Source organism: Oryctolagus cuniculus, chromosome 5 (assembly GCF_964237555.1).
Source record: "Oryctolagus cuniculus chromosome 5, mOryCun1.1, whole genome shotgun sequence".
In the NCBI taxonomy this organism is placed as follows: Eukaryota; Metazoa; Chordata; class Mammalia; order Lagomorpha; family Leporidae; genus Oryctolagus; species Oryctolagus cuniculus.
The window spans coordinates 15,275,108-15,291,919 of record NC_091436.1 but is presented as its reverse complement, the minus strand read 5'-3'; the positions used below and the strand labels follow the sequence as shown (position 1 = coordinate 15,291,919).

Here is a 16,812-nt window from a genome sequence, read left to right as displayed (position 1 = left end):
GAATGGTTTCTCACTAATTTCTATTTTTCTTCAATCTAAGCAGCCATACTTGCTTGGACCTTTCTATCCTCTGAGCCTATGTACCTAATGTAATTTTTTATGTCTTTAACCAGAGAACTCCAGCAGCTATCTTGTTCTGCCCTCTTTGTCTTCTATTTCACCATCCACTGTTGACTCTTTCCCCTGTAAGTGAAACCACCCTTCCAGCCTAGGAGCCTACACAAACAAAAAACAGGAAGCTGTCAATTAGTGGCAGGTAGGTGGAGTATGGACCCAAAATGTGCGTGTGTGTATGTGTGTGTGTGTTTTAACCAGGTACATTCTAAAGTGTTTTAGCTTTAATGTTTTGAGTTATAACTTACATTTTTCAGTTTTCCACAAACCTAGCACTCTATCTTTAACCAGCTATTTAAGGCACCTGAAGGTGACTGGGTTTAAAACAAACAGGGAGACTTAACACAGTCCATTTATGCACAGATGGGAAATGAGAAGGCAATATGGAAAAAATGTAATAAAGGGGCAATAATCAAAATAAAGACTCCCACTTTAAAAGAAAATCTATTTTAATATTTTATGGTTATTTTTTGCTATACCTATTTTATGTCTGAAAATCAGAAGATATTTTCGAATTACATCTCAATCCCCATCTGCTAGTTTAAGTTAGTATTAATTTGTTAGCAAATGATTTCATGGAAATGCAGAATGAGTGAAAAGTTATTTTCTTTGTTGCAAATATATAAACAGTACCATTTGAAAAATATATATAGAACCACAAAGGCTTGGGCATTTTTGTATATTACCAAATACCAGATTCCAAATTTATTACAATCAGCTGTAATATAGCATATTATATATAAAATGCTGAAAACCATGAGATTTTATGACAAAAGCTTGTTATTAGTATTTCCTATTTAGTCAAACCAGCATAAAACTCCCTGTTGGATCTATATTTGTTTTCTAGTACAGAAAATGACTCAGCTACCTAATTACATTCCAGAGGGTGTCACAGAAGAAAAATGGTTGTTATATTAGAAGTTAACTAGCAGTACGTTGTATCTAAACACAATGGAAAAGAGGTGAAATTTTGAGACATCCTCACATTTAAAAAAAAAATCTTAAATGTCAGCGATGTGGCAGTATGGGAGACTCTAGTGCTCTTCCCTCCCCAGAGTCACCAATATGAACAACCATCTACAGGTCAAAATATATTTTCCCCCATCACCAGGCTGGCCTCTGTGGACCCAGTCTTCAAGCATGCCCCCATGGATCCAATTGCTAAGGCCCAATTCAGAATATGATCCAGGTTCACTTTGATGATCCCAGCACCAGGACAGCTCCTGTGTATCCAGCAGGCAGGCTTACACACCCGACATGAGGACTGTAGAATCGAGCCCATCCAGGGATTCTACCAGCTGGACTTCCCAGAATCTCTGGACAGGCTGACAGCTGAAGGGATTTCCCTGCTAAAGCTAGTCTGTGAATACTGGCAGAGGGGACTGTATCTTCAAATGCATAGGCATCAACACAGGCCACTGAGATCACAAATAGGAAACTGCCAAGGTGACGAAATGAAGTACCAGCAACTGACTCTAACATAGTAGAGATCTATGAACTGCATGACAAATAATTCAAGATAATCTTTAAAAAACTCAGTGAAATGCAATTGAACATAGACAACTAATAAAATCAGGGAAACAATACATTAAAAAAAGAGAAGTTCAACAAAGTGATAGAAATCATAAAAAGAACAAAACAGAATTTAGTAGATAAAGAACACAAAGAATGAAATGAAAAGAGACATTAACAGCAGATTCAATCAGGAAGAACCACGGAGCTTGAAGACAGGTTTGATATTAGACTGTCACAGAATCAAAAAGAACAAAGCCTTAATGGTATAGAATATCATTAAACTAATCAAGATATATTATTGCAGTTCCTGGAAGAAGAACGTGAAAGGGGGCAAAAAACTTATTTTAAGAATATCAGGGGCTGGTGCTATGGTATAGCAAGTTAAGCCTCTCCCTGCAGTGCCAAAATCCCACATGAGTACTTGTTTGAGACTTGGTTTCTCCACTTCTGACCCAGTTCCCTGCTAATGCATGTGGCAAAGCAGAAGATGATGCAAATACTTGGGACCCTGCGCCCCATGGGAGACCTGGAACAAGCTCTGCTCCTGGCTTCAGCTTGCCCCAGCCCAGGCCACTGTGGCCATTCGGGGAGTGAACCAGCAGATGGAAGCTCTCCCTTTTTATTTTTGCATTTCAAATCAAAAAAAAATCAGGAATCAGGTATAGCCACACTAAGGTCAGCACTGTGGGATATGAAAAGAACAAAGAGAAGATCACATTTCCAGTGACCTGATAGACATTTCTAGGGAAAAAAAAAAAAAAACACAAACAAAAAAAAAAAAACTGAAAAAACAGTGAGGATTCTGTGGGACAAGAGAGAGGATAGGGACTCCACTGCAGCCAGCTGCTGGCTCAAGCTGCCATCATAACAGGACCACGTAGGCAGAAAACCTCATGTGCTCGCCACTTGCAGTTTTACCTGAGGGGAAATCTCAATCAGCTGCTGACTTTTGCTTCGGCCTGGGGAGCTGACTGAAGTCTGAACAATCGCCCAGCTTGAAGCAGGGAAGGCTACCTACCTCTTCTTCCCTCCCCACTCCAGCAGACTGTGGTACTTACTCTGCAGCAAAAAGATGGGCAGTGCTTTCATTGTGCTTCTATCAGTATCAGAATCAGTATGAGGAGATGACACTTCTTAAACAGAAATGAGATTGCAGCAGCCAATGTCAATGGTGACATTGCCTGAGGGAGAAGCTTGTAGACCACACAGGCTTTGAGTGCAGCCTAGAGCACTAGTTGAAGGCATGGTGCACCCACCTAAATTCACGAAGCAAGAGCACATTGCTTGCTTCCCCCCACCCCAAGGGCTCCCAGTGAATAGTAGGGAAGAAGCACCATCTTAAATGGCACGTACAGGCTGTCACAGCTATCATGTGTGTGTCTAGGGGATTTTATGTGAGGGACAAATCTGCAGTCCCACTGATTTTGAGATTGGTCTGGAAGGTTGGCAGGAAGCAGGGTGCCCAGTTAAGCCTGTGAGGTGCTCCCCTCTGCTCTATATCATGGGCATCTGTACTTAAGTTGCCAAGGCAGAAAAATGACAGGCTCTCTTCGTGAGCAGAGCAGCCTTGTAGGGCTTAGAGTGGATCCTCTGCTCCCCGTGACAATGGGAGCTCTGCAGGCTAGGACCTGGCAGTTCTAGGGCTGCATGATGGGCATGAAGTACAGCTGGGTATCTGGGCAATCACTGAGTCTGGATTTAGAGGCTCAGATCTCCCTGAGATTACCTAGGTAATCAATTACCTGGGTAATTGCAGAGGGTTCTTGCGCACACTGAGGACTACACAGATCCTTTATGCGGTTCTTGTGAATGCATGGGTGGGGTGTACAGCCACTGTGGACTCAGGGCATCAATCACCTTGGCAGAGAGGAGGTGAGACAGTGATCAGTTGACATCATCATACCCTCTCCTCTGCTAACATATAAGACACATACCATACGTAATGTGGACTCTTGTATCATGCCCAAGAACAGACTGGAGCTCCCCGGCTGGAAGTATTTCCACTAACATCCAGAACCAGACAAGGATGCCAACTCTCACCATTGCTACTCAATTTAGTTCTGGAAGTTTTAGCCTGAGCCATTAGGCAAGAAAAAGAAATCAAAGGGATACAAATTGAAAGGAAGAAGTCAAATTATACCAGTTTGCAGATGATATGGTCCTATATATAGGTAAACCAAAAGACTCCACTAAGAGACTATTGGAACTCTCAAGAAAAGTTGGTAAATTTCAGGACATAAAATCAGTACACAAAAAATCAATGTTTGTATACACATTGTCATGGCTGAGAACTAACTTACAAGATCAGTCTTATTCATAATAGCCTCAAAAAACTTAAATACCTTGCAATAAATTTGACCAAGGAGGTAAAATATCTATATGATGGGCTGGCGCCATGGCTCAATAAGCTAATCCTCTGCCTTGCGGCACCAGCACACCAGGTTCTAGTCCCGGTCGGGGCGCTGGATTCTTTCCCGGTTGTCCCCCTTCCAGGACAGCTCTCTGCTGTGGCCCGGGAGTGCAGTGGAGGATGGCCCAAGTGCTTGGGACCTGCACCCGCATGGGAGAGCAAGAGAAGCACCTGGCTCCTGCCTTCAGATCAGTGTGATGCGCCGGCCGCAGTGGCCATTGGAGGGTGAACCAACGGCAAAGGAAGACCTTTCTCTCTCTTTCTCACTGTCCACTCTGCCTGTCAAAAAAAGATCTATATGACTATATGATGAAAATTACAAAACATAAATAAGACAAAAAATGTAAAAATCTTTCAATGTTTGTTGATTAGTGTTTCCAATATCATCAAAATTTGTATACTACCCAAAGCAATTTACACATTTAGTGAAATCCCAATAAAAATACCAATGACATTCTTCTGAGATCTAGAAGAAATGATGCTAAAATTCATATGGAAACACAAGAGACCCTGAAGAACTGAAGCAATCTTAAACAACAAAAACAAAGCCAGAGGCATTACAATACCAGGTCTCAAGACATACTACAGGGCAATTAATTAAAATATCCCAGTACTAGCACAGAAATTGACATGTGAACAAATGGAAAAGAACACCCAGAATCAATCCACACATCTACAACCAACTAATCTTTGAAAAGGAGCTAAAACTCAGTTCCTGGGGAAAGGACAGACTCTTTAACAAATGGTGCTGGGAAGATTGGATCTCCATGTGCAGAAGTATGAAACAAGACTCTTGTCTTACACCCTATACAAAAATCAACTCAAAATGGATCAAGGATCTAAATCTATGACCTGATAACATCAAATTACTAGAGAAGAACATTGAGGAAACTCTGCAACATATTGGGATAGGTAAACATTTCTTCGAAAAGACCCCAGAAACACAGGCAATCAATGCAAAAAATAGACAAATGGGATTACATCAACCTAAGAGGCTTCTGAACTGCAAAGGAAACACTGAACAAAGTGAAGAGGCAATTGACAGAATGGGAGAAAGTATTTATAAATTATGTAGCTGATAAGGGATTAATATTACAGCATCTATAAAGAGCTCTAGAAACTCAACAAAGCAAACAATCCAATTGAAAAATAGGCAAAGGGCTGGAACAAACATTTTTCAAAGGATAAAACTGAAATGGCCAAGAGACATATGAAGAGATGCTCAAGATCACTAGCCATCAGGAAAATGCAGATAAAAACCATAATGAGGTTTCACCTCACCCCAGTTAGAATGGCTCCCAAAGAAATCAACAAACAACAAATTCTGGGAGGGATGGAAGAGAAAAAGTACTCCAATGAACAGTTGTGGAAATGCCAACTAGGACAGCCATTGTAGAATACAGTATGGAGATTCCTCATAAATTTGAAAATAGATCTACCATACAACCCAGCCATCCCACTACTGGGAATTTACCTAAATGAAATGAAATCAGCATTTTTTTTTTTTTGACAGGCAGAGTGGACAGTGAGAGGGAGAGACAGAAAGAAAGGTCTTCCTTTGCCGTTGGTTCACCTTCCAATGGCTGCCGCGCCCGGCGCACCATGCTGATCCGAAGGCAGGAGCCAGGTGCTTCTCCTGGTCTCCCAGGGGTGCAGGGCCCAAGCACTTGGGCCATCCTCCACTGCCTTCCCTGGCCACAGCAGAGAGCTGGCCTGGAAGGGGGGCAACCGGGACAGAATCCGCTGCCCCAACCGGGACTAGAACCCGGTGTGCCGGCGCCGCTAGATGGAGGATTAGCTTATTGACCTGCAGCGCCGGCTGAAATCAGCATATTAAAGTTATCTGTACCCCATGTTTACTGCAGCTTAGTTGCCAATAGCTAGAATATGAAATCAATCTAGATGTCCAGCAGCTGATGACTGGATAAAGCAAAGGTGGTGTGTAAATACACTACAGAATACCACTCAGGTATAAAAAAAGAATGAAATCCTGTCTTTGAAACACAGTGGTTCAACCTGAAACCATTATACTTAGTCCCATAATCCAAAAAAGACAAATGTCATGTTTCCTCTGACTCATGGAATCTAATACACAAAGTTAAAAAAAAAGCAATGTACATGAGCAAAATTCACATTTGGAGATTTGATTATTATTTATATCCCTTGTCTCTACTGTTCAGGAACAGTGTTTTTTTCTTACTATTTGTTACATTGTATATTTAATGGAGGTTTAATCTTATGATTATAAAATAAACTGAAAGTATGTCATTGTAAAAATTAAAGGAATAAGAAAGGAAGGGGAGGAAGGGTGGGAGTTTAGGAGGCAGGGAACTATCACTGTGCTCATAAATCTGTATATATGAAATACCTGAAATTTGTTCACCCTATATTAATAAAATTTATTTTAAAAGAAAAATACTACATGGTGCTACATAAATGTGGAAATTGGGATTTTCTCACAGAAGCAGAAAATAAAATAGTAATTGCATAGTCGTGTGGGGAATAAAGGGATGGAGAAAGAATGGTTACTGGTACAGGATGCAGATAGATAGGAAGAATATCCTCCAATGCTTTGTAGCAGAGTAGGATAATGACGACAGACAACTAATTAAGCAGTTCAAAAGTAGCTAGAAGAGAGGATTTTGAATGCTCGATCTGGAAATGAAGAATGCCTGAAGTGATGTATATATCAACTAATCATTGTATACATGTATGGAAATATCACACTTTACCCCCATGAATATGTACAATTATTTTGTGTCAACTGAAAATAGAAATATATTTTTAAAGTATATTTACATTAAAAATAAAGGGATTATTTCCTTTATATAATGTAAAAAGAACATCAGAATTTTTCAAATCTCAAAGAAGTGAACATTCAGATACATGGATATTAGAGTTCCTGAGAGACTGCATAAAGAGATCTTCCTCAACACACATTATAATTAAATTCTCAAAGTCAAATAAAAAGAATTTTAAAAGTTAACAATAGAAAAGTGACTTGTAACATACAAGTACAATGTAACTTGTAATAAAATCCCCATGATACTATGAGATTCCTCAGTAGAAATCTTGTTAGTCTAGAATATAATTGGATGATATATTCAAAGTCCTGAAAGAAAAAACTGACAAAGAATATTATACCTGGAAAAGTTGCCTCATGAAAGCCCATATGAAGTAAAGATATTTGCAAATAAAAGCTAGGGAGTTTATCACCATGAGTCCTACCTTACAAGAAATACTGTAGAAAGTAGAGTTTAAAAACGAAACTACGCTAACTAATGACATGAAAACATATGAAAGTAAAAAGACCCCTTAATGGTAAATATGACCCTATTCAGAATACTGTCACTCTGTCATAGTGCTGTTAGTCATTTTTAACTCTAATATATTAATTGAAAAGTATTAAAGATAACCAAATATATAATAATTTGTTCATTAATATACAGAGATGTAAATTTTGACATCAATAATGTAAAATGTGGGAGAGAGAAGTTAAAGTACATGGTTTCCATATGACATAAAATTTAATTGTTAGCTTAAAATAGATTGTCATAACTAAAAATGTTTATGGAAGACTTATGGTAATCATGATGAAAAAAATCCTATTCTACGTATGAAAAAATTTAAAGAGAAAGGAACCAAAGCATATCCCCCAAAATAATTCATTGCATTACATAGGAATGTAGCAATAGAGCAAATATGGAACAAAGGAACTGCAAAACAAAAAACAATGAGCAAAATTACTGTAATATGGCTTACCTACAATTACTTTAAATGTGGGCAGATATTTCAAAAAGTTTTAGAAAATGAGAATACAGTAAGTTTATTTTTATACAAATAATTTTTGAAATCCATGCCTGGTCTTTTCAAAATACACACTTTCCATGAACTTTTTAAAGACCATTAGTAGCCATAGATTTTAAAAATTTTAATGTATTTAATACATTAATACATACATTAATACATACATTAATAAATAAATACATTAATGTATTTAATTTTACTTTCCACAGTTCTTTGAAGTGCCCTTATAAATGGATTTTTATAAATGGATTGCATTCTCTAATTGATATTCATGGAATGACTGAACAGTTGAAAGAAAACAGATCTAACTATATTCTGCCTACTAGAGTTTAACTTTAATATTAAGAAAATACATAGGCTGAAAGCAAAAGATGAATTTAGATACTTCAGGCTTTCCAAAGGAAAGCAGCAATGATTATACCTATGTCAACAGAGTTTAACTCAAGCTATCAGAAGAGAAAAAGTTCATATAATGACTATATGATCATTTCATCAAGAAGATATAGCAATTGTAAATATATGTACACCCAATACAACAGCACCTAATTACAAAGCAAATGTTTGATACCTTATTTTCAAAAGATAGATAATCCATTGGGTCTGGCACCATGGCTCACTTGGTTAATCCTCCACCTGTGGCGCCGGCATCCCATACGGGCGCAGGGTTCTAGTCCCGGTTGCTCCTCTTTCAGTCCAGCTCTCTGCTGTGGCCCAGAAAGGCAGTGGAGGATAGCCCAAGTGACTGGGCCCCTGAACCTGCATGGGAGACCAGGAGGAAGTACCTGCCTCCTGGCTCCGTATCGGCCATTTGGGGGGTGAACCAATGGAAGGAAGACCTTTCTCTCTGTCTCTAACTCTGTCAAATAAATTAAAAAAAAAAAAAAAAACTAAAAAAAGATAATCCACACATAAGATCAAAAAACAGATTTGAATACTATAGACTAAATGGATCTAACATGCATGTACAGTGTATTCCATCTAATATTACACATTCTTTTCAAATGCACATGGAATATTCTTCCATGACAGATATGATAGGCCACAAAATAAATCTAATATAGTTAAGAAAAAATATTTTTGACCCCAATGATATGAGATTAGAAATCAAAAATAAGAGATTTGGAAAATTCACAAATGTGGAAATTAAACAATACAACCAATGAGACAAAGAATAAAAGAGAAACAAAAAATATCTTGAGACAAATTGGAGTATTATATACCAAAACTTATGAGTTGTTGCAAAACCAGCTCTGGAGGTAACTTTACACTGATAAATACCTACAAAAAGGAAAAACATTTCAACAACCTAATAATATACCTCAGGGAACTAGAAAAAGAGTAGAGTAAGGCCAAAGTTAGTTGCCAAAGGAAATAAGGATCAGAGGAGAAACACATAAAATAGTGGGAAGAAGGTTAATGCACCCAAGGGTTGATATTTGAAAAGATAAAGTTACAAAACTTTAGCTAGACTAGGTGAGAAGATTCAAATAAAATCAGAATTAAAAATGAAATTTCACAGCCAATGCACAGAAATACCAAGGATCACAAGAGACTACTATGATCTATTATACCCCAACAACTTGGGCAGCCTAGAGTAAAAGCATAAATTCCTAGATACACACAACATACCAAGAGTAAGTCATGAAGAAATAGAAAATCTGAATGGACCAGTAAATTGTAAGGAGGTTGAGTCAGTAAATCAAACTCTCCCCAAAAGAAAAGTCCAATATCTGATGAATCCATGAGTGAATTCCATCCAACATTTAAAAAATTAAGACCAATCCTGTTCAAATTCTTAAAAAAAAATGACAAGGATAGAATACTTCCAAACATGTTTTATAAGACCAACACTATGACACCAAAACTAGGTAAAGACACTGCCAGGAAAAAGAATTACAGCCAATGTCTCTGATGAGCAGAAGATCAAACATCCTCAATGAAACACTTGCAAACCAAATGTAATAGTACCCAATGGCTGATGGAATTTACCCCTGGGATTCAAGAATGGTTCAACATGTATCAATCTGAGACACCACGTGCATTGAAGTATGAAAAGAATATGATCAATAGGTATAGAAAAAGCAACTGACAAAAATGAATTTAATCACATTTACAATAAAAATTCTCAAAAATATGTATAAAAGAATGTATCTCAACATGCTAATAACTATGTGACAATCCCACAGCCAACAGCACACTGAAAATTGGAAAAGGAATCTTTACCTCTAATAACAATAGACAGCTTGTCTTGTTCTTACCATTTGTATTCGACACAACACTCAAACCCTAGCTAGATCATTAGACAAGAAAAAGAGGATATAAAAGATACCCAGATCAGAAAGGAGGAAGTAAAATGTTCTGTTTATAGATGACATGATCTTATATTTCTAGTAAACCCCAAATACTCCACCAGAACCCAGTAATAATCTGTGAAATAATTCAGGAAAGTTGAGCTAACAAAAATCACATACAAAAATCAGTTGTGGGGCTGATGCTGTGGCAGATAAAGCCATCACCCACAGTGCCAGTATCTCATATGGGTGCCAGTTTGAGTCCCGGCTGCTCCACTTCCAATCCAACTTTCTGCTATGGCCTGGGAAAGCAGTAGAAGATGGCCCAAGTCCCTGGGCCCCTGCACCCACATGGGAGACCTGGAAGAAACTCCTGGCTCCAAATCAGCGCAGCTCTGGCTGTTGCCGCCAACTGGGGAGTCAACCAATGGATGGAAGATATCTCTCTCTCTCTCTCTCCTCTGCGTAACTCTTTCAAATAAATAAATAAATCTTTAAAACAATTAGTTGCATTTCTATACACTAATAATGAACTATCCAAATAAATGAAGGAAAATAATTGTATTTACAATGATATCATAAATATAAAATAGTCAGGAATAACTTTAACCAAGGAAATAGATTGCTATACTGAAACACAATATTGATGAAAGAAATTGAAGACACAAATAAATGGAAAAACAGGTTGATGGATTGAAAAAATGTCAAAATGTCCACACTACCCAAAATAATATATAGATTCAATATGATTCCCATGAAAATTCCAATGGCATTTTTTTCAAATAAGCAGAAAAAAAAATCCTAAAATTCATATAAAATCATAAAAGGCCATAAATAGTCAAAGCACTCTTAAGCAACAATAAATCTGATAATGCCATAATTTCTAATTTCAAATTACAAGTTACATCAAAATAGTATGATACCAACATAAAATTAATGCATAGAGCATCTGAATACAATTGAAAGCTTCAAAATAAACCCAAGTTTCATGTTAGTGCAAAGAGTGAACAATGAAGTTGCTCCAATTAATGGCTTTGGGAAAACTGCCTGTTCAAATACTGAGAAATAAAATCAGATGCTTATCTCACACGGTACACAGAAACCAACCATGGATTAAAAGTACTAAAATTCTCAAATAGAAGATGACACAGAGGAAAGATTCTTGACACTGGTTTGGCAATAATTTTCAGGATAAAACCTCACATGTATAGGTAAAACACACAGAGGTGACAAATGGGATTGCATCAAATTGAAAAGCTCCGGGATAGCACAGGGATCAACCAATAGTAAATTCCCTTTGGAAAGGAAGAAAATGTGAACCATATAGCTGAAAAGGGGTTAATATCCAATTTATACATGAAACCCCAATGACTCAGTAGCAAGAAAAATAATCTGATTTAAAAGTAGAAAGTACTTGAATAGACATTTATGAAAAGACATAAAACCAGCCAACAGGTAAACAAAATAAAATGCTCAACATCACGAATTATCAGGGGAATGCAAATAAAGCAATGATATGTCACCTCACAAAGATGGCAATTACCAAAGTGACAAAAAAAATAACAAGTGTCGGTAAGGATATGGGCAAAAAAGGAACTCTTTTACTCTGCTGAACAGAATGTAAATTAGTGCAGCCACTGTAGAAAACAGTATGAAGTTTCCAGGTGAGGGACCGAGGGAGGAAGAGAATACTATATTCTTAGAATTTCTGTGTAAACTATATTGAACCTGTTAAAAACTAAAAAAAAAAAAAATTTAGAATAAAAATGTTGGAAAAAATTAAAAGTACAACTATTATATGATTCAACAATCTCACTTCTGGGTATAATATATAAAGTATATAATATCAGTATATCAAAGAAATACCTGCAACCTATGTTTGTGATAGCATTATTCAAAAGAGCCAAGATATGTAATCATCGAAGTGTCATAGACAGGTGAGTAAATAAAAAAGATATAGATAGAATGATGGAAATTATTCAGATTTAATAAAGAAAACCCTGTCATTCCTGAAGACATAGATGAACCTGGAGGACATTACGGTGAAATAAGCCAGGCACAAAATTAAAACACTGCATAACTTCACTTACATGTTGAACTGAAAAAAAGCAGAGAGTAGAAAGGAGGTTGCCAAGGACTAGGGGATGAGGGTGATATTTGTCACAGTATAGTTTCAGGTAAGCAAGATGTCAAGTTCTAGAGATTTATTGTGCAGCATGACGACTATAGCCAGTAATGTAGTAAATACTTGCAATTTGTTAAGTCTTAAATGTTCTCACCACATACACATAAGAAAAGAAAACTAAGTGAAGTGATGGGATATTTTAGTAAGTGATTTTGAAAATTCACATTGCATATGTATCAAAATATTATGTTGTACACTTTAAATATACCTCCATAAGCTGTGAGAAAGTTTGAATAAAATTTTAAAAATTCCATTATATTAATCTAAAGATATGAAATAAATCAATATATTTAAAATCTAGAATTGAAAAGCAGTATTACTAGAAAGTAAGAAGAAACTGAAATCATTAACAGACTATGTCAAAATTTTGCCTGAATATCAGACTTGAGGAATATTTTTGTCCATTAACTTGAAGAAGATATTCAGGACTGTCATAAATGGCTACATTTATGCTTTAAAATCTTAAATTCTGGACACCATTTCTGAAAAATATCAAGATGTCAATCATTGAAATTTTCACTATTAATAACTAGCTTCATTTTGTTCAAAATCATAAGCACAAACGAGTATTATTCATTTCACTTGAATTAGTTTCACTTCCATTTAGTTCAGACACAATAGAAAACATTTAAGTTTGTTTTGAAGTCTGCTCCATATATATGTTTTTCTGAACCAGGGATTCTGACACAAATTATTGTAGAACACACACACACACACACACACACACAGAGAGAGAGAGAGAGAGAGAGAGAGAGAGAGAGAGAGAGAGAAATAGCAAAAAGTACCTTTTATTGCACCCGGACTCTTGTAGTTTGTTTTTATCATATCCCACCTATTGTAGTGACTTTTGAAGTTGTCCTAATTCAATGAGCATCTAAGGCACACACAGCTTTCACCAAGGGAACTTCCAGCTCTCTTAGCAGCATGCTCCTTGCGGGATCGCTGTAGCGACACCTCTATAAAGGCATACTATTATTCGTTCATTCCTCAGTCTTACCCCCTGTGCACTGACCAAATGCACTGCTTCAAGTGCCAGCACTTCTACAAGAGCATTTTCACATCGATTTATAAAGTGCTTCAGTTGCATTTTTAGTGAGAAAAAGGACACTTCTTTTACTTGATATTTAATGGTTCCAGCATTTTCCCATGTTAACTTCTTAGTGTTAATTTGATTATGGTGAACACTTCAGAGCATATTTATTTACCAAATCATTGCATTTTATACCTTAAATACACACACAGACACCTCTATTTTTTTCAATTATATCTGAATAAAGCTAATTTTGTTGAAAAGGGTGATTCCACTGATAAAGTCTTAGAATTATATTTTAGAAGCATGTATAAAGCATTTAGAATATGGGAGAAGAAACTAAATGAATATTTTGTAGACAGATGTTACATTTAACTTCTCATTTTTGTATTTATATAAGATCAATCTTGTTTATTCCTAACTTGCTCTTTGAAATTTCTGGAGCTTTTCCCCACATATTTAATATGGTGACACACATTCTGGTTTATAATTGCCATGTTAGAAATACAGCTTATAGCAAACTGCTTTGGAAATCACTTTTTTTTCTAAAGACTCAAGGAATATCAGAGAGATTTCACAATAGGTATAGGCATAAACACCAGTTGAAGGAAAAGCCATACAAAAAATAAAGCACAAGAATGCACAAAAAGCATCTAAAAAGGGGCCACCCCTGTGCCACAGAATGAGCTGACATTTGCAGTGCCAGCATCCCATATCAGAGTGCCAGTTCTAGTCCTAGCCACTTCCCTTCCCATCCAGCTTCCTGCCAGTGCACCTGGGAAAGCAGCAGCAATGGCCCACGTACTTGGAGCCCCGTTATCCATGTGGGAAAGTGGTGCGGTTTTCCTGGCTCCTGGGTTTGGCCCGGCCCAGCCCAGTTCTGGCTATTGTGGCCAATATGAGGAATGAACCAGCAGTTGGAAAATCTCCCTTAAGATCTCTCTTCCTCTCCCCTTCTGTGGCTCTGCCTGTCAAGTAATTTTTTTTGTAAATCCCAGCTTATGTTGCCTAAAGTAATTTAAGACTAGACCCTAAGCAAAAAAATATGTACAGTAGGTCTCTCTTGGCCTAGAATGAAATAATTCCTTGATATGGGATTTCAAGGCAAAATAGAAGTCACTGTAGCCACACTCACACCTGTTAAGATGACACTGCAATAAAATTAGTCACGGAATGTTTTCATTTTCCTACCCTCTTGAGAATAAGGAATGTCTATTGTATATAAAATCTGTTAACCCTGAAATATTGTTTGTAAAGAATGCTAACTTTTCATGATTTATAGAAAACAGAAACTGGGACTGTTCATTGAGGCATAAAGGGAATGATTAATCTCCTGAGCAGTAGGCGTTGGGCTCTGGGAGTGCAGCAGATCTGACTCGAATCCCAACGTCACCTTCACAGCGAGACCTTAAAGATGTGACCTCTCCATTGTGAGTGTGAGCCTGTTTGCCCTTCTGTATGCTAGAGACACAAATGCCAACACAAGCATCATAGAATCGCTGTAAGATGAACTGTGTTAAATGCATGATCCAAATAAGACTAGCTACAGGGCATTTAATCATAAATTATAATTACTGTTATACTTGTTTTTATTTTTATTGATTTAAACATGATAAATTCTACTTAGAATAGAATAGACTACTGCTCTCTCTTCTCTCATTATTGGAATACACATTTAACAAAGTCAGGGAAGCTGACAAGTTTAAGTGAGGGGAAACCCTAATTATTCATTGAACAGGCTCCTCAACTAGTTCCTGTAGTAAGAAGAGGGCTTCCTGTGAAATTCAGACATTCCATCCATATCTGAGCATCACTGTTGACTGATCTTGACATGTTCAGGGCATCTTAATTGATTATTGGTAATAAAATAATCTAAAACCTTAACAGCCGGGCCCAGCACCTGGTATTTACCCATGTGGGTTCAGAATCGTCTTCCAACATAGCTCATGGAGAAATTCAGTGTAAAGCATAGCCTTACTAGCTACTTCTGCATTTCCTTGCATTGTTACTGCTTTCTATGTCCCTCTGCACTGAATAGTGATGCTTGTGATATTTAAATTTTAACCTTGTTATTCTTGAAATTTTTATATTCACTCAAGACTCAAAAGAGTTCATGGTTGCTTAACTTTTTATCACTTCAAAATCTTTCCTTAGACAAGTTACTCACTGAAAGGAAAAAAAATGCAACTCTAAGGAAGGGCAGATTTCATATTTGAAAATTGAAGTAATAAGACGATTTTCAGTTATATTACAAACAGTATTTCTTATCCTTAAGAATTTTTTATTTAATTCTTATTTCCATATGGTAAACAGCTACCCTGTGGTGACGAAGGGCAAGAAGTGTGAGCTGAAAAATTAAAAGTTTTGTAGCCTTAAAGGAAGACAGGAAACATTTATCGCACCTAAACTGCATGCAAAGCATTGACTACCTATGTCAGTGATGCAGGAGGTGGGATACAGGAGCAAGAGGAAGAAGACACAGAACATAAACCTTCTGTCTTGTAAATGGAGTTCCTTTTACATCTCAGCAAGAAAGCCTCAGCTCTGTGTGTGTGTGTGTGTGTGTGTGTGTTAAGGGTAGAGGGAGTATGTAGGGTAGAAGCACCAGGTAAATACAGCTTTCTCCATTTCATCACCATACTACCCTCTCGAGTGTTGAACCTAAGGAGTAGGTGTGGATCACCAGCATCTCAGTCCACGAAATAAGAGTGAAAGAATGAGGAAAGACAAGGGGCAAGGTGAAGACCCTGGCTTGAGAATAACCTGTTCTCTCTTCTCAAGCTGGAGCCAGCGACCAGCATGATCTTCCCTGTTATTTTGTGTCTGTATTTTCCTTTCATTTTCCATTTCCACTTGTACTGTCAGGGGCAATGTTATTTCTTTTCAAGAAAAAGCAAGACCAACATTTTGGAAAAAAAAAAATACACAAAAAAATGCAACCACACAGAAGTGTGAAAGGAAGGAGTTGCAGGGAGGATACAGGAAGATTCAAGAGCACTAAAATATAGATTGAGAGGCAATTTCAGTCTATCTGCTACCCTTCAAATTAAATTAAAAGCATGGTAAAAATAGCATTTTTGGCACAAACTCTCAAATTCACTGTGCTGTAGGACAAGGCTTAGTGAACTGTCAGCAGAAAGTGGATGCCAAACGGACATCAGGCAGGAAGAGGAACCACAGATGCTCCTTCAGCAAGGTGTCTTGATAGGATTACTCCACACAGAGCTTGGCCTGGCTCAAATATCCACTTCACAAACAATGGCAGCTATGAGAGTGATTATTGTCATTTATAGGCATAATCTTAGTGGCAGAAAAAATGACCAAACTTCATTTTGTAGCACTGCTAAGTACTCTTATTTTTCTATACATTAAACATTATCTTTTTATTAGCTATGCTTTAGATGTATAAAATGTTTGATATACATGTAAGTATTGAAAAAAGTTCTATATTCAGCTAGCT

General features: G+C 37.1%; 1 protein-coding gene across 26 annotated transcripts in view; it reads right to left on the bottom strand.

The window, feature by feature from the left end:
* The window catches only part of SYNE1 (spectrin repeat containing nuclear envelope protein 1), a 551,595-nt gene that overhangs the window by 462,909 nt on the left and 71,874 nt on the right, over positions 1-16,812 (bottom strand). Inside the window, exon 1 of one of the 26 annotated variants that reach the window (XM_051855249.2) lies at positions 13,108-13,264. The exons of 24 other annotated variants lie outside the window; for them this stretch is intronic. In XM_051855249.2, coding sequence (XP_051711209.2) covers positions 13,108-13,147 — 40 coding nt within the window. In that variant the 5' untranslated portion in view covers positions 13,148-13,264. Of the gene's footprint in view, positions 1-3,371; positions 3,482-13,107; positions 13,265-16,812 lie in introns of those variants that run through there. One more of the 26 variants, XM_051855244.2, reaches the window with a different exon arrangement.